General features: G+C 37.3%; 1 protein-coding gene across 1 annotated transcript in view; it reads right to left on the bottom strand.

Moving 5' to 3' along the window:
* Positions 1–235: 235 nt before the first annotated feature.
* RSPO1 (R-spondin 1) overlaps positions 236–23,987 on the bottom strand; it is a 280,731-nt gene continuing 256,979 nt past the window's right edge. The window contains exons 5-6 of the mRNA XM_053707146.1: positions 22,929–23,117; positions 236–1,080 (exon numbers count right to left, since the gene is read on the bottom strand). Coding sequence (XP_053563121.1) covers positions 923–1,080; positions 22,929–23,117 — 347 coding nt within the window. The 3' untranslated portion in view covers positions 236–922. The remainder of the gene's footprint in view (positions 1,081–22,928; positions 23,118–23,987) is intronic.

Below are 23,987 nucleotides of genomic sequence, written 5' to 3'. Positions count from 1 at the left end.
AAGGGCTTAGAAATTAGCATATGAGCCTACCTAGGTTTAGTTTTCAACTAAGAATAACAAGAGAGCAAAGCAAATTTTATGATAAATGTAATTTAAAAAGTTGTTTAAAAGGAAATGCCCTATCTGAATCATGAAAGTTTAATTTGGACTTTACTACCTGTATCCAACTGTAAAGCTTTACACTGTCCAACCAACTTTGTGCACTATTTGAAATAAACAAACTTGAATTTTAGCGAATTTTTAAGATTTTGTTTTTGTTGCACTGTCATAAGCGGTACAAACAATTTGTTTTATTTTTAATTACAGTCATTTAATGACAATAAAACACTTACAAATGTGTTTGAAAATAAAACATTCTTTTAGTTCATTTTCGCTGGACTATGTATTCAGTCATACACAACTTTCTGATACACCCTCCTTTAAAACTTACTTTTTTAATATTGAAATGAAATTTTGAAGATGTTTCATGATAGTTACCAACATCATTTCACACAATTGTAACATATACTCTCCAAAGATTAAGTCAGACATTGTAAAACACAGACTTAAAGGAAGGTGAGACAGTGGGGATATTTCTAGGCGATACAGAAACCCACGGTTTGTCAGGGGTTCTTGAAACCATTTCCAGACTCTGTAACTTTTGCCAAAGTCGATATTTTCTCTACTTAACCTCTAAAGATGTCCATATTCCACTGGAATATCAAGCTTTCTCTATATTGTCCATAGAGTAAATCTTTCTCTTGATGTCTTCTCATTGGAAGTCCATGAGCAAAAAAAACTCAAATCTATTGCCTTCAACTTCTTAACCGTAAGAGTTTTGCATTCGCCGATCGTGTAGGTGTAGCAGTGCTCCAGTTCAAGAAAGCATTTTAGATACATAGCAGCATTAATCACTTGTCGTGGCTGGACCCTATAATGGCATCTACTGTGCCGGGACAGAAGGAGTAAAGGGCATTGAGGTCACTCGCGGTTGGCCTTTTCTTTTCTTGTTTCCAGCATCCTCTGTGTTCTTGTTTCGATTTTTGTTCTTTTCCTTCTTTCCTTGCTCATCTTTCTTGTTATTTTTTCTTCCCTTTTCCCCTAGAATAAATAAAAGAGACCTTAGATTGAGGAAATGGTGGAATGAATTTGACGACAAACATTAATTCAGGATAACAATGGGTATGCTGGGGGCAAGTCCTTAGATTGTAATGAAGTTCTGATGTAAACACTTGTGTGAAAAATGAAATCACACGATCGTGGATGCGATCGTGGTATTTCAAGGCTGGGATCGGATCAGGGGGACTGTCTACATTACTAGGCATGGACCCCAGTTCTATTTTTTATTACCTAAAAGGAGGTGGCTACAGTACCCATATAAGGTAGGATGTTTCATGCTATCCTAATGGCGTTAAAGCCCAGCGCTGTTAGAACGGCATGCAACCTAGGTGCTGGTATGGATCCCCATGGTGATGGGGTTCTGAGATATTGCATTGGCTATTAAACTCTTAAGTAAGTATGTGTCAAATATGTGTCAAGAAAATATTGGATGGAATCAAAGGGAAATTTATAAAGGGATTTTAAGTGCAGAAAGGGATACAATATAAAAAAGAAATTGCCAAGAGGAGAGAATAATTTAGCATAGAAGGGAAAAATATATAGAGCAAAATAGAAAAGTTAAAACATAGGACAAAAAGGGAAAAGATAAGAGAAGGTAAGCTTTAAGAAGATGGAAAAAAAAAACAAGTTGAAGATAGAGGAAGTTGAGGAAAGGTAAAAAGAGGTGGTAGAAGAAAGGTTTAAAAAAACTGCAGAAGGTAAAGAGAGGTTAAAATGTATGCTAAAGCTTTCTGCATTGAGATCCTTGTAGAACAACAAACATCTTGCATTTGAAAACTCTAATAGTCCCTACATAAATGTTGTTTTTATGAAACCATTTATTTTTTATTTACCCCAGGAACTGACTGTCCTGCTATTGACATGCACTTTTAAATAGAGATGTGCATCAGTAAATAATTCATTTAGAACGAATCATTCATAACGAATATTCTGAAAAATTAGTTGTTCATAACACTTTCTGCATTTGTCGGCATTCATTTAATCAATACTAAACATTTACATTCATTTTCGTTAAAACAAATATAAATATTACTTTGTTTCTAATCTGACCCTTCTTCACAAAGTCCAGTGCTGCACTAATAGGAGGATAAGTGCAGCAGATCCCAGAGTCTGCGCTAATTAAGGGTTCTCAGCTGTGCTCTTTAAAAATACTGGATAACCTAAAGGTGTCTGTGCATGGATGGTAGTTGGGGTCACACAATATCCCCACAAAAGCTCAACCTCAGGCCCACGCAGGGGCGAAACTACAGTGGGTGCAGAGGTCGCAATTTTTTTTAATAAAAAAATGTTGATCTGCCACTGCCTGCACTGATATCATGTGAGTGTGACATGATGCTTCACTAGTGTCTCTGACTATAGGGGTTAGTCTTTCTGTTTTACTCACTGGTGTTTATGTGTGTGTATTAGTGTATGTATGTATGTATGTGACTGTGTGTGTATTTATGCATGTATATGTGTGTATTACAGACCTTGTTACTACAGCATGGGGGGAGGGGGTAAACAGTGTCACTATACAGTACCACTATATACAGTATGGGGCGGGTTGGACCATATCACAGACTACTGTGGTCACTTTATAAAGTACTGGGCGGGTAGGGTCAGGCCAGCCATCTCACCGACAGATTACAGCCTGTGTCACTGACTCACTATATACAGTACTGGTGGGTTAAGCAGTGTCACTATAAACAGTAATAGGGGGTCAGACCATCTCACAGACTGTGGGCACAGGGTACCTCCTTTTGCAGACGTAATCTGATTCACATTTTTTTCTGTGTTAAATGTTTTTTTTTTTAAAAAAAGATATGTATCAAATTCACTTTTTTTGGGGGGTGGGGGGGGGCCCTTCTTAGATTCTTGCACTTGGGCCCTGTGGTTTCTAGTTACGCCTCTGGGCCCACGTTTGATCCCATCATGTATATCTCTCACAACTGAGCAGTCATTTTATCCACTTGGTTGGCAGCATCTTTATTTTTTAATAAACTTACTGCACTAGGCAGTATTTTGGGGTTAAAGTTAGTGGGAGTGGGGTGTTAAAATATAACGGCACTGAAAGTGCCTTTACATTGCAGTCAATAGGAACTGTGTGTTCCCAGTAAATATATATGAAATGATTGTGCAATGCCGCCCCCTGCACACTGGTAGCCAATCATCCTGATCGGTGGCGGGCAAGTTAAGGGGCAGTGGTTTTATGACTTCTGCTTCTTAACTTCCGTTTCAGGCGAGCCTAAAACAATGGGGCTCCAAAGCAACATCCGCTGCTTAATAAATGGAGCCTATAGAGTTATCTATTGTTAAAAAAAACACAGGGGTCGATCACAATACTTTAGAAAAATCCCATATCTAATGATTTTCAACATAAAAACACAAATAAATTCTATGGAGATTTTGGTAGATAAGTCCTTAGATACATTTTTCTAAAGCATTGTGATCGACACCTCAATTAGGGGCTTATTAAATGCTGTTTATAAAGCCTGAAAAACAAAAGCAAGCAGCATTTCCTGAAAAAGATCTGCATGTGTGCTCTAATAATTTTCATTGCAAATGGCTTTTCCCCCCTACATTTATATGGATTTTGGTTTTAATGGAATTTCCGGCTTAGAAGATTTATAAACAAACTTTGGTATTTATTATGTAACGCTACCGCTCGATCGTTAACTGCGCTAGAAGCAATCTTTTTGCACGTTGGGCAGCACTCGTATAACAAGATGAAAGTAGACTGTATTTGCTCTTGCGCTAACCCGATGAGCATAAAGCCGAACTTAGACTATTGCATGAGCGATAACCTATTCTGCCACAGAAGACGATGGAGCAAAAAAAGTGGAAAAACCCTACTTGCGCGCAATTTCTCAAGTTATGCTTTATTGAAGAGATATCTAGATAGGTAGTATGCACTGTCTGAAGCACTACATGACAGGAAATAGTGCGGCAATCTAGAGCTGCAGGCACGTGCACACTCCTGAACTTACCTTCCTGCTTTTCAACAAAGGATAACAAGAAAACAAAGAAAATGTGATAATATAAGTAAATAAGATTTTTTTTTTTATTGTTTATTTATCCGACTCATGAGAAAACTTTTGGGGTTTATGTCCCTTTAAGAGTTTTTTTTTTCCCCATAAACTAGTTATGCATTGTGTAAACTGTGGATTTACAAATTTTTAGAACTGAAAAAACACACTGCAGAATTAAAGGCTAACCCTGACACATATACTGTTGCCACGTCAGCCATGTTTTCCCAAGACACTTATGAATTATACATGCTGAAGGGTGTGCAGGTAGGAACATCACACAAATAGTGTTCCTGGACAGCAATATTCATGTTCCTCTCTGCACACCCTGCAGCATGTGTAACTCATAAGTGTCCAGAAAAACATTGCAGATGTGGCAACCCTAGTCACATACCCTAAGACAGAACATGCTGTGATCTGAGATGTCATCAAAGAAAATGCAGCATGTCTGCAGAAAGAATGGGACACATGCAGGAACTGTTAGAACTTACACGTTGCGGCACTGCTCACATTATATAGTTCTCTTCAAACAGAGCTTTGCTCTGGCTGCACTGTGTAAGTTTTCTTTAACACAGTGCACCCAGAGTAAAGTGCACTGCCAATTGAAGAGAACAGTTAAATATGGAGCAGAGCTGCAAAACTATAGCGCACTGATTGGTGACTGGCTCTCAGGGATTTTTCAACCACGCCCCCGAGCCTTTCCCAGTCTGTAAAGCTGTGATGTCTTAAAAAAAGGTGCATTGCTTTATTACAAATTTTTACCTTGTGATAAAAGGAAACAAATTTATTCAAGAAATATTTAAAAAAAAATAACAAAATTTCTTTTGTCAGCAGCTAATTTGCAATGAAATTGAACCATGACTACCTTTTTGACCTTCATAATGCCAGTTTATAAAGTTTTATTTGAATGATGTCACATCTCTAACCATTAAGAGCAAAGCACTGTCAGAGGCAGGACCAGACATTCTAAGAAAATAAGTCAGCATCTCCACTGGGAACTTATGCCCCTGCTGTGCAAGTACTGTATGGTTTAACACAGTAGACCAGTGTTGCAGTGCAGTGCCCAGGTAATACAGACATTACGTTCATATTACTGATGCCTGCCACATAAAATTATTCAGTGCCCTAGACACTGTGCTTATGGTGTCCAATGAATAAGTTGGCCCTGCCTTTGTTGGGTGACTGTCATGGCCCCATTAAATTCTTACACTTAAAGGGAAAATTATTATCATTTTATCTCCTCTGCTGTGGCCAATTAGGGATAAATACAACTGAGCTCCTAAACTAATCAAGCAATCACTGTGTAGAATGTTGCAGAATTAGAGTTCTGAAGTCAGCCCCCTGTATATATTTTTTTTTTTGTTTTTGTACCAGGTTGGTCCTACTGAGCTCTTCTGTCTAGTTTTATAATATAAGCCTGCTGTTTGCAATTCTAGCAAAATATGAAACAGATCATTCCCACTGATACCATGTGATCACTTGTAAATTATAGCAGCTTGTAATTTAAAGACAGCTGTGGACATTACAAGGATTTTAATGTTTCTTTTTACACAAAGCATTCTGCTCAGTAAATTATATCCTAACCATTCCACAGTGTTACGGGAAAAGTAGCCCTTAAGTACCTTAAATGGCAATTGTGTGTGAGGAACCGTAGAGATCCAAACTGCATAACAAATCATATTATTTATATCTCATTTAAGTAGATGCATCTGAGGGATACATTTTTTCCTTTATTCCTTTCCTTAAAAATAGCTGCTTACATTTAGCTTAAGACCACAACTGCTGGAAGATTTTATTGTAGCAGCACTTAACCTAGCACAGAAAATGTGGAGTGCTCTGAAGCTATACCCCAAAAGTGCTGTACAGTTATTAATATATAAATATATAGCTATCTGAAATATAAACAAACAGGTTTGTGAGCAGTGCACTCTCTCTTCCCCTATACACACATTTAACGGCACACAGGAGAGTGTGGTATGACGTCAGACGCCGGCAAGCTGTGCTTAATGGTAGCGCATTCATCCAGGGCGTCCAAAGTGATACAAAAATACAAAAGGTAAGTCCAAAGCACCAGCCTTAGTTGTCAAAATCCAAAACTTTTATTCCAATTCATTAAAAACGTATGGTGATCAGTCATAAATTTTGCTTCGATACTTAGCATAGAAGGTGAAGCCGTGCTCCTGAGCCGACATGTTTCGTGCTCAATGCACTTGTTCACTGCATGTAAGTGTCTGCTTAGGAGCAGTAAGGCTGGTGCTTTGGAATTACCTTTTGTATCTGAAATATAAAAATGGGAATTGGATACGAGACAAGACTAAAGGCTTTGAGACAGAACATTAGGTCTCTTTAATTAATATGGGCTCCTCATTTCTTGATTAAAGGGACATTAAAGTCCATTTGTTTTTTAATTTTCTTTAAATTTATGCATCAGAAAGTATCCACTGCATTGCAAAAGATCTGCACACAAAAATAAATGTTTTATAAAAGTAGATAAAGCTGTCATTTTGTTGGCCCAGGACATATCTGCCAAAAAGCCTCTTGAGTTTTGTTTATTTTACTTCATATGCTATGGCCAACAAAAAGAAGCTACTGCACATATCAACCAATCACTGAACAGCATGTAATAGTTTCAAGTGTGGGGGTGTGTGGAAGTGGAACACTCCAAAGTTCAGAGTTCAATTACAGGAAAAGCAGGTAAAATAAATAATAAATAGCATTGCAAAGTTTTTTTAATTATGCTTTATTAAACGTTTCATGAGGAATTACATTTTGTGTTGAATGCCCCTTTAATAAAGGTCCTACTATAATTAAGGAATATAGAGCGATTACGTTATGCATTATGCTTAAAGGAAACCTACATTTTTTCTTTCATGATATAGATAGAGAATACAATTTAAAAAAAGTTTCTTCTATTATCACATTTGCTTTGTTCTCTTGTTCTTTGTCGAAGAGATATCTAGATAGGTAGGTAGCGTGCACATGTCTAGAGCACAGCATGACAGGAAATAGTGCTGCCATCTAGTGCTCTTGCTAATATATAACATTCTTGCAAACTGCTGCCATATTGTGCTTAACGTGTGCACACTCCTTAGTTTACCTTCCTGCTCTTCAACAAAGCATAACAATAAAATGAAGAAAATGTGATAATAGAAGTACAATGGAAAGTTGTTTGAAATGGTCTGAATCATGAAAGTTGAAGGTTAACATTTATTTTTGTAAGTTTTTGTCATTTCTGTATAAGCTTTAATATATGCAACACAGGAGACAGCTTCAATAATGATCTTCCTTGTGCAGGCATGGAAAAGGATTGCCAATCCTCAGACTCTGTGTTTAATAACCTTTCATGGGGTGTAAACAATCTATATCTGTTAGTCTTTCTATATAATCTATAATATAATATAAATATATATATATAGCAAAGAAGGTTTCCCAGCACTGTTGGAAATTGGGGGTTATCATGGGAGTGTCTGGGGATGGGACTAAGGTAAATCCTGCAAATTAGGTTATATGGCTGTCTCAACTGGAGAGTGGGACAGAGCTCAGAATCTGGGGTTGTCCCTCACAAATAGGACATTTGCGAGGTTGAGGTCCACACAAAATAAGGTGTGCATCAGACTGAAATATGGTAAACTTGCAGATTTACACGTCTTTTTGTGCACGGTTTAAGTATAAACAAATGTTTGGTGAACATAATTATAAAGGGTTAAGAACCTTGAAAAGAAAAATCTCTCTCTCTCTCTCTCTCTCTCTCTCTCTCTCTCTCTCTCTCTCTCTCTCTCTCTTTCTCTCTCTCTCTTGCTCTCTCTTGCTCTCTCTCTCTTGCTCTCTCTCTCTTGCTCTCTCTCTGTATTTCTCTCTCTCTCTCTCTCTCTCTCTCTCTCTCTCTCTCTCTCTCTCTCTCTCTCTCTCTCTCTCTCTCTCTCTCTCTCTCTCTCTCTCTCTCTCTCTCTCTCTCTCTCTCTCTCTCTCTCTCTCTCTCTCTCTCTCTCTCTCTCTCTCTCTCTCTCTCTCTCTCTCTCTCTCTCTCTCTCTCTCTCTCTCTCTCTCTCTCTCTCTCTCTCTCTCTCTCTCTCTCTCTCTCTCTCTCTCTCTCTCTCTCTCTCTCTCTCTCTCTCTCTCTCTCTCTCTCCCCTCTCTCCCCCTCTCTCCCCCTCTCTCCCCCTCTCTCCCCCTCTCTCCCCCTCTCTCCCCCTCTCTCCCCCTCTCTCCCCCTCTCTCCCCCTCTCTCCCCCCCTCTCTCCCTCTCTCTCCCCCTCTCTCTCCCCCTCTCTCCCCCTGAAACGTAGCTGTTTGTTTTATCTTTTGTCTCTGCAATAAAGGAATGTTATCCTAAAGAAACATATGGCTGTCTCAACTGGAGAGTGGGACAGAGCTCAGAATCTGGGGTTGTCCCTCACAAATAGGACATTTGGGAGGTTGAGGTCCACACAAAATAAGCTGTGCATCAGAGCAGACTGAAATATGGTAAACTTGCAGATTTACACGTCTTTTAACACAGATATACAGTAGTGTGCAAAAGTCTTTAAAACCATTAGATTTGTTGTTTTAGCAATGGTATAATGACCATATATAATTATTTCTGAGGGCTCGATGATATAATCTTCGCCAACTTAAACCTACTTTTTATTGCTGACTCTCGTAGGGCTGCCCCGGTGCAATGATCGTAAAATAGAGGCAGTCCCTGAGAGTGGCGAGATGGCTCCTATTAAAAGTAATGAAGCTAGCTGGATAGGGACACTTCGCTCCTTAGTGCGAAGTTAGCAGGAAGCAGGAGGAGCACTTTGAAATTAAAATCCTGCAATATAACTCACATTCTGCTGCTTTCTGCACAGAGCATCTTACATTCGCCTATATTTTAGTATGCATTTATTTTTCTATTTGGATTATAAGTCTTCGTAATGTTTTGAGAAAAGCTTGCCACCATTTAGTTGGCGAGAAAAAACTGAGATCTGCAGTGTGAAAATCTTTATAGAATTACGTTGGGATTAGAGAGACATTTTTCCGCCCATTTTACAAAAAACAACAATTACGCTTTGCATTTTGTATTTATAAGTTCAAATTTCTGTGTGATTTTTGCACATCCAGTGTACTACAATTACGATTTACGCTGTGAATATTTAATTTGATTTATTCCTGTGCAAATTACATACAAATTTTACTTTTTTGTTAACATACGATTTTTGGTGAAGAATTTTGTTACAGATTTTTGATGCACCTTAACAATACAAATTTTCCCTGCTTATTTTTTGTGTGAATGGTTCAAATATTTGTTTTGTATGATGTTTAAAATACGAATTTTGTTGTTTAGAAAACTTCAGGACAGTTTCCCCAAAAGAGTTAAAGATGTGCTTAGTGCCAATGTCACACTAAATACTGACTTTGCCTGAAGTAGCCATTTTGTTCTGATTTTTTTATATATATATTTTGTGTACATATTGCCTGTATTTTCTGTGTGTATCTTAATAAAGAAACCAAAGAATAAATATTGATGGTCATTAAAACTTTGCTAGACAACAAATCTAATGGTGGCCTAAGACTTTTGCATAGTACTGTATATATTACAATATCTTTAATATTTTTTAATATTTTATATTGAATATTTCAATAATGTGCCTTAAGAAAATTAACACCGTGTTAGCCCTACATTGTGATACATGAAACACGTTACGCTTATTTTTCATTCCTATGTTCTTCACATAGATTTTTTCAAAATTATTTTATCAAATATATATATATATGATAATGTTAATGTAAAATATATATCTATACCTATATATTTATAGGAATATATATACAGTTATAGATATATACAGTATATAGAGAAATATGTATTTACATTAAAAACATTACTGTACGTGAAGAACATTGGAATGTGAAATATTAATAACTCCTGTCGGGTTAGCCCGTGAGAGATAAGTGTTAGGTTTTTTTGTCTACGCTCTCTATTTTAGTCTATAGAAGGAATGCATTAGCGTGGTCACGATATCTGAAGTACTGAAGTTAACGCATATCGTGTTTCCCTTGCTCGCAAAAATGTTATTTTCAACTCATAATATGCACGCTAACCCACACATCCAAAAAAGATTACTAGCGAAGTTAGCTCTCCAGCGGGAGCACTTAATAGAGCCCCACTTGTAATATAGCCCTCAGTAATTACTTCACTAATTAAAAATGTGTTAATGTGATGGATGGGCTTGATGACATGATACCAGTTTCTCATTGTCTGGTTTTACGTCACTTAGCAGGAGTCTTAAATCACCATGTTTAGAATCTGGAGTTGATTTGTTTGCTTGGAGCATAGTTGTACTACTGCACCAATAAACTTAATATAACATGTATTCTACTTACCAAAGTGTTATGTAGTGAACACTGCACAGTTTATATCTGAGAGAAGACCATAACGGTGTGCAAAGCTACTCAGACAGGCACAACAGGCCTTTTGCTGTGTTTCCTGCTACTATATGGAAACTCCAAACTGTGCAATTAATGTTAATAAAACGTGCTAATGCACACTGTTAAAAAAACAGGTACAAGCTTTCCCTACAAAAAAAAGCATTCAGAGTGGTAACATATCAAACATAAAGTAGGAAAGTTGTTTCTCTTTAGACATCTAGACTAAATCTACTAACTAATTATAAACATTTAGATTGAGGGGACCCACTAGACTCCTCTTACACTCCTTAGTTGCTAGAGCCCCCTATGGAAATCCCAAACATTATTTTTCTCTGCTGTTTATAATAAGTATTAAAGGGACAGTCAAGTCCAAAAAAACTTTTATGATTCAAATAGGGCATGTAAATTTAAACAACTTTCCAATTTACTTTTATTTATAACCAATTTTGCTTTGTACTCTTGGTATTCTTAGTTGAAAACTAAACCTAGGAGGTTCATATGCTAATGTCTTAGACCTTGAAGGCCGCCTCTAATATAAATGCATTTTGACAGTAGTTTCATCACTAGAGGGCATTAATTAATTTCAGAGGTAAAACGTGTATTATTATAACTGTGTTTTTATTTATTTTTTTTGGGGGGGGGGCTTTTTTATTTTTATAGTGCTATTAGATTAGGTGTAATTGTTTTTATTTTGGATAATTTCGTTTATTATTTTTTGTAAGCTTAGGGTTTTTTATTTTTCGTAATTTAGTGTTTATTATTTTTTGTAATTTTAGATTTTTTAATTTTTTTCGTAGTGTTAGGTTTTTTTAAATTTGTAATTTGGATTTTTTAATTGGTAGTATTTTTTTTTTTTATGGTTTTTATGGAGGATGAAATAAAATAACATACAGGAAATCCAGTATAACATAACATGAACAAAACAGGCATCCAGTGCCACAACAAGATGTAGCATATGATTAACTTAATACAAAAGCGTAAAAGTAATGAAGTACCAAATTACAATCGATAATCTGGAATATACCTGTAAGAAAGTATGAAGGGAATAGAGAATATCAACTTTTCATCCACGATTTTCCACCTCCCTAAGAGAGATGAGGCCAATTTAAGGCCTCCAATATAATTATTATAGAGAATAACAAGAGGGTTTTTATATTATAAGATCCCATTTTGGACCTTTATTAAGATTATCAAGGCATAGTACTCCTCCTCCTCGGATATACCTCCAAGACAAGGAGCACATAAAAACATATCATGGTCTGATCAAATGAGAGCATTTGGAAGAATAACTATCCTTAGAAAATAACATACACTAGATAAAGTTATCATCATATCTAATGATGACAGCATATAACCTTTGAGGAAACATTGATCTAGATTTAATGTTGTAAAATTGTCTCAGCTTATCCAAACTGCTCAATATAAAATATCTGCTTCTTATAGATAAAATGCTATATTTTGATGATAAATGGGGAGTTTCTTTGGGAATCTACTTTCCTGTGTTCATAAAACAAACGAACAGTTGAGGGGGGGCGGAATGATAGTTATATAAATCACGGTGTCAAGTCTACTAGGGCTAGCCAAATAAGGTGTAGATGGACATATATACTGGGCAATATCCTTATGTAAAAGCATAGAATAAATACTATAGGTACCTCCATTAGAATAATAGATATTGATATTACTATTTAGAAAGACATAAGTATAATTTTAGTGTTGTTATTTACCTTAATATAGATGGTCCAGAAGACTAAAAGGCAGGTTTACAACTAAGATACCTCTAGATATGGCTAAATCAGTAAAGGACTGATCTAAGAGCCCTTATCACTATTGGAGCGTAGCTTATGCTTTAACTTCACTTAATCATTCATACTATACAAGAAGGCTTTGCATACAGTATATCATTAGAAGGTAAATATGTCTTTAAGTGCCAAGGTACATAATAATATATATGAAAACATTGGATGCTTAACCGACAGTCAACATGCAGGTACCAGTGGTACAATAACATAAACAGTAACCTAGTAGTATTATAAATTTAAATGGAGATATAAAGAATAAATGATAGACTGCCTGGAGCCCTCCATACCAGTTTTCTACTAGCAGTAATAGTAATCTCAGTGCACCTGAGACTTAGACATTAACAGCCATTATGATTAATATAAAACATTGAATATTTAGTAGCATTCAGCAAATTAAAGAAAACATTGTCCGGTGCTCATAGTCATATGATAGGCATGGGGAAGGCACAAAGTCACTAGGGAGTAGATTTCAACTGGACTATAACTTCAAAAACGGGCTTATATAAAATGATACCAAACATGCAATATGGATCAAACCATAAAAACATTGTAAAGAATTAGCTACTAGTATATATTGTAGCTGCAGCAGTAATCCAGTTAACAGCACGATTTAACATTAAATAGTCGTCCTTATCCCACTCCAGACCGCCAGGCTAAACAGTGTTCCATAGGCCCCAATACAGTTCTAGTCCCCGTGTTCACATTCTGCACAAACCAACCATTTAAGGCGATATACGGCAGCACTGGATCATCTTTGGTCGCTCATGAGCCTACCCTGCCAGTTCTGATCAGTTTGCTACACACCAGATGCCGCTTGTCATTACCCTGAGGGCGCCTTCCCAGGGCCCGACCTGCAGCATCCGCCAAAATGGATGAGGTCGGCATAATACAATACCGGATTTGCCATCCGGAAAGTTCCTCATCTGCGTCAAATAACCCTAGAGGCCTCTTGTATATGTCTGTGTCAACATACTGGGATGATTCCTCTAGAATTCCGTGTGGCTGTCCTGAGTAAGCTTTGAATGTGGGTCTTAAAACCTTAACCGGGTTGCATGTACCAGTAGTAGCGGGCCCTCTCCACAGCAATCCTGTTGTCACCCGAGAACTCTCACCATCAGAGCTCTTTGCTTCATTGAAAGTGTCTCTTAGGGGGCTCCGGTTCTGAGAACATTGCTGTGCGTCGTTGATAAGTACACTGCTGCATGCAGATTGCAATATCACAATTAGGTCTTTCTCAAACTGCCCACACTGGCTGCGTATTAGCTGTGCGATGTTCTCCTCCCAACTAAGAACTACATCCATTCTGTCTTCAATATATAATGTTGGTATTTCCATTATATGCCCCAGCTGCGTTGGTAGAGACGATATCTGCACCATCAATCACTGCTACCTCGAGGTTAACCAAAATGACTTTGATTCCTGCGATTAGCATATGAAATGTTCCCAACCTCATCAAAACTGTTAGAAAGGGAAGTTTCTCTCTAGGGTCTTGGTTATAGGTCATAAATGTCCAGGTAACCCAAGTATTAACCCTCAAAATCCATCAATTTGGCAGGAGCTCATGAGATGTGCTTCCTGTCTGTTCAAAGGCTAGCTCCGCCCCCCCAGTATTTATTTTTTTTTAGAATAGTAATGCTAGTTTGATTTACAGTTTAATGTTAGGTTTATTTTTATTTCACAGGACCGTTTTTTATTTATTTAATTATAGTTACATTGTAATTTTAATTTAAAGTTAGGGGGGTGTTTGGGGTTAATAGTTTAATTTAGTGTTTTGCAATGTGGGAGGCCGTAGGTTTAGGGGTTAATAGGTTTATTTAGTGACGGCGATGTGGGAGGCCATTGGTTTAGGGGTTAATAACTTTATTATAGTGTCGGCGTAGTCAGTGAATGGCGGATTAGGAGCTAATAGCTATATTATAGTGTCGGCAATGTCGGGTGGTGGTGGATTAGGGGTTATTAGGTTTATTTAATAGTCACAATGTGGGCGGCAGATTAGGGGTTAATAAGTTTAATACAGTGTTTGCGATGCGGGGGGGGACAGTTTAGGGGTTAACCCCTTAATGACCGAGGACGTGCAGGGTACGTCCTCAAAAAAAAGGCAGTTAATGCCTGAGGACGTACCCTGCACGTCCTCGGTGTGGAAAGCAGCTGGAAGCGATCCTGCTCGCTTCCAGCTGCTTTCCGGTTATTGCAGTGATGCCTCGATATGGAGGCATCCTGCAATAACCATACATGGCCATCCGATGCAGAGAGAGCCACTCTGTGGCCCTCTCTGCACCGGACATCGATGGCCGGTATCGTTGGTGGGTGGGAGCCGAATTGGGAGGCGGGTGGGCGGCCATCGGTGTTGCGCGTGACGTCACGGGGGGCGGGATCGGGATCGGGACCGTCGGGGGCGCGCCCGGGCGCGCGCGCGTGCCCGGGGGGGGGGGGGGGGGGCGCGTGCACGGGGCGGGAGCGGGTGGGAACCGCTACACTACAGAAAAGTTAAAAAGTAAAAGTAAAAAAAAAATGTAATAAACTTTATTTTGAAAAACCATCTAAGGGATCTGGAAGGGGTGGGGGTTGGTCTTGGGGGGGGGGAAAGCTACACTACAGAAAAGGGACATATTTTATTTAAAAAAAAGCTTTTTTTCACTAAACTGGGTACTGGCAGACAGCTGCCAGTACCCAAGATGGCGCACATTAAGTCAGAGGGGGAGGGTTAGAGAGCTGTTTAGTGGGGGATCAGTGAGGTTGGGGGCTAAGGGGGATCCCTACACAGAAGCATATGTAAATATGCTAACAAAAAATGCACAAAAAAGCCCAAATATACCTTTTATTTTAGTACTGGCAGAGTTTCTGCCAGTACTTAAGATGGCGGGGACATTTGTGGGGTAGGGGAGGGAAGAGAGATGTTTGGGAGGGATCAGGGGGTCTGATGTTTCAGGTGGGAGGCTGATCTTTACACTAAAGCTAAAATTAACCCTGCAAGCTCCCTACAAGCTACCTAATTGACCCCTTCACTGCTAGCCATAATACACGTGTGATGCGCAGCGCCATTTAGCAGCATTCTAATTACCAAAAAGCAACTCCAAAGTCATATATGTCTGCTATTTCTGAACAAAGGGGATCCCAGAGAAGCATTTACAACCATTTGTGCCATAATTGTACAAGCTGTTTGTAAATTATTTCAGTGAGAAACCTAAAATTATGAAAAATTTTACGTTTTTTTTAATTTGATCGCATTTGGCGGTGAAATGGTGGCATGAAATATACCAAAATGGGCCTAGATCAATACTTGGGGTTGTCTACTACACTACACTAAAGCTAAAATTACCCCCAAAAAGCTCCTTACATGCTCCCTAATTAACCCCTTCACTGCTGGGCATAATACACGTGTGGTGCGCAGTGGCATTTAGCGGCCTTCTAATTACCAAAAAGCAATGCCAAAGCCATATATGTCTGCTATTTCTGAACAAAGGGGATCCCAGAGAAGAATTTACAACCATTTATGCCATAATTGCACAAGCAGTATGTAAATAATTTCAGTGAGAAACTGAAAGTTTGTGAAAAAATTCGTGAAAAAGTGAACAATTTTTTGTATTTGATCGCATTTGGCGGTGAAATGGTGGCATGAAATATACCAAAATGGGCCTAGATCAATAATTTGGGATGTCTTCTAAAAAAAAATATATACATGTCAATGGATATTCAGGGATTCCTGAAAGATATTAGTGTTCTAATGTAACTAGCGTTAATTTTGAAAAAAAATGGTTTGAAAATAGCAAAGTGCTACTTGTATTTATGGCCCTATAAGTTACAAAAAAAGCAAAGAAGATGTAAACATTGGGTATTTCTAAACTCAGGACAAAATTTAGAAACAATTTAGCATGGGTGTTTTTTGGTGGTTGTAGATATGTAACAGATTTTGGGGTTCAAAGTTAGAAAAAGTGTGTTTTTTTCCATTTTTCCTCATATTTTATAATTTTTTTTATAGTAAATTATAAGATATGATGAAAATAATGGTATTTTTAGAAAGTCCATTTAATGGCGAGAAAAACGGTATATAATATGTGTGGGTACAGTAAATGAGTAAGAGGAAAATTTCAGCTAAACACAAACACCGCAGAAATGTAAAAATAGCCTTGGTCCCAAACGGACAGAAAATGGAAAAGTGCTCTGGTCACTAAGGGGTTAATAGGTAGTTTATGGGTGTCAGTGTACTTTGTAACAGTTTAGTTATGAGTTTTGTGAAACATTTTTGTTTTGCAAAATCCATAACTACTGCTCTAAGATGGCGGTATGGATTGTGTTGGTATATGCTGTAATGCAAGCATTTTAGCCGGAACGCACAAACTGTAATACCGGCGCTATGAAAATCCCACACAAAAACGTCATTTTTTTTTAGTACGGAATGGATGTTGCGTTACAGGCTAAAATGCTTGCGGTATAGCTGTACCGACACAACTCGCAATATGCGTTCCTGGCCATTACGCTGGAATGGCCATTTTTTCAGCATTAAAAGCCGTACCACAACATTTGTAATCTAGCCGTAAATTTGAAGTCAATTTAAAAATTCAAACAATCTCTATAGAAAGTTGTTACTGTGAATGCTCATAAAATTATACTTGTTTCTTTCACCAAAGCTACTCATTACAGCCTATAGTCATGTTAATGTTATAATATTATAATAACTACAGTTTGTGCTGTATGCTCTGTAGCTGTGTCTACTATTGTTCAAATGTTTATATTGAATCATACTTTTTAATCTGCATATCTTGAAATTTCAAGAAATTTCAAGAAATTTAGTCATTCAGGCATGTGAAAAAGAGGATGTAACATAGAATTCTTTATCAATTTTACCTAAAAAGGGAATTGGCAATTTATTTTGGCTATAGTAGTTACCATAATTAAAGATATAAACAGAAGCAATATTACTAGGGAACTTGTGGCAAAAGCTCACCCCTAGGTTAGAGAAAATATACTCAGACAGGCAGCTAAATATTGTCAAAGATGCTGCAGGAACACATTTTCATATGGGCTGGGCTCTCTCTCATCCCTCACTGGGAAAATGAGTTCTGCTGCTGCCTCTTATTTCCACATATGTTCTATAGCCAATACCACTGTATTAACATTTGTAGCATAGGTGGTGGTTTCAACAGGCAAAATCAGCCATTTCAAATGACAAAACAAAGATAAAAGAATAATTTGTAAACAATATAATACACTTCAGCAGGTAAAATGTATAATTGGGAAAACATTAAAGGGAGAATATTTTACAATGTACCTTTAATACTAATACAAGGTATAAAAAGGATGTTGTTGCCATATTCCTGACACTGATGATAATTTAACAATTACTGGCCATTCCTATAAAAAAAATCAGTGTCAATCATAATTCCATACTGATTGTATTGTTGCTTTGCACACAGTTACTGTATATATTTTTTTCAATTTAACTTAGGTTTTAAGTGTTGAGGTTGAGCAGGTATTGTAAAAATACATATTTTGCTGATGTTTTGCAGCTCAAAAGCTTGATGTTTTGTTGTGGAGATAACATCTGGGGGACAAGCCAAGTTTGTACTGAAAGAATGTAAGCTGGCCTCTTGTGAGTGATGCCCTTTTAACAGATCATATGTTATCAGACTAAACTATACACTGTATAAACTAATTCCAGAAAAAAATCCTGAGGTTATAAGGTATCATAAACAGAAATCAGTTTCTGTAAAAGCAACTGATACAACTCATCGAGTGCTATCTATATTTGTTTGAAAAGGGCCAACTAAATGTAAAAATTGAAAAGGCTGCTGGTTTTAGCAGGTACTACTTGAGTAATGCTTTTTTATACATTTGTATATTGATATCTTCATGAAAAACAAAATCAACTACCAATAAGAATTAATTAAAAGGGATAGTAAACTCCAAATTAAACTTTTATGATTCAGATAGGGCATGCCATTTTAAACACCTTTCTAATTTACTTTTATCATCAAATTTGCTTTGTTCTCTTGGTATTCTTAGTTGAAAGCTAAACCTAGATAGGCTCATATGGTAATTTCTAAGCCCTTGAAGGCTGCCTCTTATATGAATGCATTTGACAGTTTTTCACAGGTAGAGGGTGTTAGTTCATGTGTTCCATATAGATAACATTGTGCTCATGCAGTGAAGTTATTTAAGAGTCAGCACTAATTGCCTGAAATGCAGTCTGTCAAAAAATCTGAGATAAGGAGGCAGTCAGCAGAAGCTTAGATACAAGGTAATTGCAGAGGTAAAAAGTATATTTCTATAACAGTGTTGGTTATGCAAAACTGGGGAATGGTAAATAAAAGTATTATCTATCTTTTTAAACAATAACATTTTTGGTGTTTACTATCCCTTTAAGCTAACAGGCATTATAATCACCTGATGGGCATCACAGGTTTTTGATTGGTTACTGACATATTTGTAGGAATGTCATTGATTTCAAAATAATGGATGTTTTGCTCACCAAGCCTAAATGATCATGAAAGTGCTTAAAGGGACACTGATTTATGCTTAAAGGGACACAAATTTATTCTTTCGTGATTCAGACAGAGCGTGCAATTTTAAGCAACTTGCTAATTTACTCCTAATATAAACATTTTCACCGTTCTCTTGCTATCTTTATTTGAAAAAGAAGGCATCTAACCTTTTGTTTTGGTTCAGTACTCTGGACAGCACTTTTTTATTGTTGGATGAATTTATCCACCAATCAGCAAGAACAACCCAGATTGTTCAGCAAAAATGGGCCGGCATCTAAACTTACATTCTTGCATTTCAAATACAGATACCAAGAGAATGAAGAAAATTTGATAAGAGTAAATTAGAAAGTTGATTAAAATTACATGCTCTATCTGAATCACGAAAGAAAAAATTTGGGTTCAGTGTCCCTTTAAGGGGGATGTAAGAGATAATTCGCTATTTTCAATAGTAATATAGTCCTGATATTTAAAACCTTGCAGCTCAGGTGAGATTATCTAAGAAGTCTCGTCCGTACGGCGAGGCCCTTAAATTTTTTTATAAACACAAATTTTATCTTGAGAAATGTTTATAATGCTATATAGTGTTCTTTATGTGAAACATTACAATTACAATACAAGGTCTAAAAAGAGATGCGTGATTTCTCTCCATGCCGGCAAGGTTTTGAATATCAGGCCCTATGTGAGAGACTTACCTATGTGGGTAGGAAAGCTTCCTCAACTAGAACTGTCTGTAAATATAAACTAAAACACAAGTTGATTTTATTTGTTGGAAGAATAATACAAGACCTGATCATAATTACCGAAGCCATTTTCTTTTTGTATGTATTTTAAGAAGCAGATAAATTTAGTATATTTTTTTGATCCTGAAAAAAGTGTATTATAAGCATGCAGGGGGGCCTAAGGAATGTGAAATACTAGGATTCGACCTTTAAAAGGACACTAAGTCAAAATTAAACTTTCATGATTTATATAGAACATGGAGTTTTAAGAAAAAAAAAAGAGTTTCAAGGAGCACCGTAGTGGGTGTTAAAGATATTAAGCTTTATTGCAAGTATTTCACAGGGTTTCCATACCCCGAGGGTAAAAATACATATACAAGTTACAGACAAAAAACGTGCTGACCGGTTTTGGCTTTCGCCTTACTCCAAGCCTGCTTATAAAATGTGCAATGTCTTGCGTGCTTAAAACACTCTGCCTTGCAGCCTATTGGATAGTGAGATTCACACACCTTTCCTACTTATCCAATCAGGCTCTTGTTGTACCGTAACTAACCTAAGCTCTCAATCAAACGGCTGCCTAAAACAGTATAATATTTAGATACCTCTGAATTACTGACAACCTGAGGAAGTGGTATTAATGTAACCAAGGAGCATAAAAAAGTAAAGATCTGTTTATTAACTGGGTCTGGAAGCTCGCTGTCTAACTGTCATCTGTCTGTCAAACAAATTCTATTTTATACCGACATAGCCCATAACAAGAGTACCTACGTTAGCATAGCTTATAATTTGGAACGGTTGTAATTAGTATGTTTTCTCTTTAATCTAATTTGTTATAAAAAGTGTAGGTTGTACACTATGAAACCCCTAATGTTCAAAATATCATAGTATGTCACCCTACATTCAAGGTGTCACAGTGTGTCACCCTATGTTCTAAGTTACCAAAGAATAGTCCCTAGTCTATGTCTTAATATAGGGATCATTACCCTCTAATGATCTGAGCACGTGTGGTAGATAGAGAGTAAGGTCACTCTTGAGTTTCAAAAATTATTTTTTAAAAATAATGTCCACTTTAGTTAAATTATATTATAGTGAACTTTGCATGTCAAGTGTGCAATGATTTACCAAAAATGTATTAAGTCAAATTCTGAATTGGGACCTTCTGGAACTCTGGTCTTTAGCCTGAAGATCCAGAAGGCCCCCCTTTCACCTAAATTGCGGGTTCTATCCTCTCCTCTATTTTGTGGAGGTACCTTTTCTATAATGGTCCACGTGAAGGGTCTCATATCTTTCTGATGGAAAACTGAGAAGTGGTTGATCAGGGGGGGTAGTTAGAGTTCCTGCCCTGATATCTGATAGGTGTTCCTTTATTCTCACACTGGTCTCCCTAGTCGTGAGCCCAACATACTGGAGGGCACATTGAGTACATGATATGAAATATACCACATACATGGAGCGACAGTTAAGGCACAAAATTTTGCAAAAATTCTCACCTGTCACTGCAGAGTTAAAGACTTCCCCTGTGGTCACTCTCTCACATGCTATACAAGCTTGATAATGGCAACGATAGGTTCCACTGAATCTCAAACAGGAGGAGTTCTCAACTTGTTCCCTGTGTAGCCTCATGGGGGATACCCTATTTCCTATTGTCCTATTTCTCTTGTAGGCAAATCTGACACCCCTGCCACTGTCTTTTGTAGACCATCATCTGCTGACAATAGATTGAAATGTTTCCTTATAATCTGGCAAATTTGTGTATATTGCTGTGAGTACTCTGTAGTGAAGGTAACCTTACTGCCTACATTTTTCTCCAATTTCTTTTCCCCAGTGCTTAGAAGGCTCTCTCTAGTCACTATAGTCTTAAAAAATATGGAGGTATTGTACCCCCTTTCATATAACCAGCTAGATAGGTCATCTGCTTGTTTCTCATATATGTCTGCATTAGTACAATTTCTTTTGAGGCGGATGAACTGGCCCCTCGCTACACCCCGGAAAACTCTTCTCGGGTGGCAACTTGATGCATGCAGGAGGGAATTCCCTGAGATGGATTTTCGAAATGTTTCAGTGGAAATCCTTTTACCTGGAACTCCCTTCAGTGTAATATCTAGAAAGTTGATAGCAGACTCCTGAATTTCTGAGGTAAAGCTTATACCCACAGAGTTGTAATTTAAACCATCAATAAATTCCTCCAGACCACCAACTGAACCTCTCCAGATAAACAGTAGGTCATCAATGAAGTGTCTGTACCACACTATTTCTTGCCTGAAGGGATTCCTCTCTCCGTAGACGTGGGGCAGCTCCCACTAACCCATGAATAGGTTGGTATAGGAGGGGGCCCCCATAGCTGTCCCACGTCTCTGGAGGAACTCACCCTCAAACTCGAAATAGTTGTGGCTAAGCAAGAATTCAGTTACCCTAGTAACATATTCAATCGATTTATTATCAGTACCATACCTTCTTTCTAGGATATACCGAATCGCCTCGATTCAATTATGAAAAATGTGCAGTTTTAATATGCACACTTTCTGATGCACCAGCTACTACTGAGCATGTGTAAAATGTATACTATGATTAAAGGGACAGTCAAGTCCAAAATAAACTTCCATGATTCAAATAGGGCATGTATTTTTAAACAACTTTTCAATTTACTTTTATCACCAATTTTGCTTGTTCTCTTAGTATTCTTAGTTGAAAGCTAAACCTAGGTAGGCTCATATGCTAATTTTTTAGACCTTGAAGGCCGCCTCTAATCTGAATGCATTTTGACAGTGTTTCACCCTAGAGTTAGTTCATGTATGTCATATAGATAACATTGAGCTCAGCACTGATTAGCTAAAATGCAAGTCTGTGAAAAGAACTGAAATAAGGGGGCAGTTTGCAGAGGCATAGATACAAGGTAATTACAGGTAAAAAGTGTATTATTATAACTGTGTTGGTTATAAAACTGGGGAATGGGTAATAAAGGGATTATCTATCTTTTTAAACAACAACAATTCTGGTGTTGACTGTCCCTTAAACATACAATTAACATACAAGTTTTTAAAATGTTTAACCAGATGTTCTGGTTATATCCCGTGTGTAATTCAAGAACCTACTCTACTAATAGATTAAACCGCAATAAAAAAGGAAAGCAAACAAATCAAAAAGTGGAAATTTAAATGGATTGAAATAGAAGCCGAAAAGCTAGAAAAATGGGAATTTTTTCAGTGACAAATCTTGTTTTAAAAATAGACATTATTTAATGATTATAAAGCCAGATTTATTTGGTCTTTGTATTACTTTTCAATTCATAGATGGGAGTTTGTCAATATCAATAATCCTATATTCTTCCATCTACGCAAATTGTATATTTCATTAATAAATTGTATGATGGCATTTAACAAGGCTATTAATTTAAAAAAAAATAATGTTTAGGTTTAAAAGGCTACTTACCTTTTGGGCATGGGATTCTGGGCATTGTGCATCTTCTCCTCTCTGTGGTTGGTGGGCATAAGGATATTCCCCCCAGAGGTGCCTGCAGAACCTTTCGACTTCTCTCTTCAAAACCTTTCTTCTTTCCGCATTGTTTTCCTGCCCTGGAGCATGGACTCCATGACCCCCACTCACTCATTTCACATTGTGCTGAGGAAGTAGAGAAATGAAAGCTTAATCTCTGCTCAGGGATCTTCTCCAACTATGTTTTCATCAGACTGGTACCTTGCTACTGCAACCTAAGTAGATCCACTCAAGGCAAGTTTGCTTCTTTTTGTTTTAAGTTATAAAAATCAGTTAGTAACTAAATGCTCTTAAACACAGGGGCAAATACACTTGTAGTTAAGTATGTATACTGTTCCAGAAGCAACACTGCAGCCAATGATTTGCCCCACACAGGATATCCCATCTCCATGTGGACCATAAACATTTTCATCTATACTCAGATAGATACTCTGTATACTTGGGTGTAAATGCAATCAGACCTCACTTCCCAGAGCCGACAGTCTTCACTTCCTTTTCACTGCCTGTGTGGTATCAGTATAAATGTTAGCATGATATATTTGTGAAATCACAGCAGAAACAAGACTACTTCTGGACAGCCGTTTCGTACTTATAAACACTCATCAGAAGAAGATAGGGTGTCCTGGGCAACAGCAATATTCATTTAAGTTATGGCGGAAATAAAAGCATGAGATTAAAATCCTCCTTTTGATAAAAGTAGGAGCAATAGAATTATTGCACGGGCAATTAGCACATCTAGGAAAGTATCTCCACCATAGCTTAAATTAATATTGCTTTTGCCTGGAAAAGAACTTTACTTAGCAGCAAATCAAAACCTATCTTCCACTGATGATTGCTTATGAGCATGAAACATCTGTCCATAAGTGGTTTTGTTTCTGCTGCACTTACCCCAAAAGGGGATTGTTGTTTTACATAGTACCAAAAGCAAAAAGCCTGAGCTATTGCATATCTAATTTGCATATCTTACCCAGAATCCTATTGTGCATTGGTAACAAT

The sequence above is a fragment of the Bombina bombina genome, chromosome 3 (genome assembly GCF_027579735.1).
Source record: "Bombina bombina isolate aBomBom1 chromosome 3, aBomBom1.pri, whole genome shotgun sequence".
In the NCBI taxonomy this organism is placed as follows: domain Eukaryota; kingdom Metazoa; phylum Chordata; class Amphibia; order Anura; family Bombinatoridae; genus Bombina; species Bombina bombina.
The sequence above is the reverse complement of the archived record's forward strand: the minus strand, read 5'-3'. Positions and strand labels throughout refer to the sequence as shown.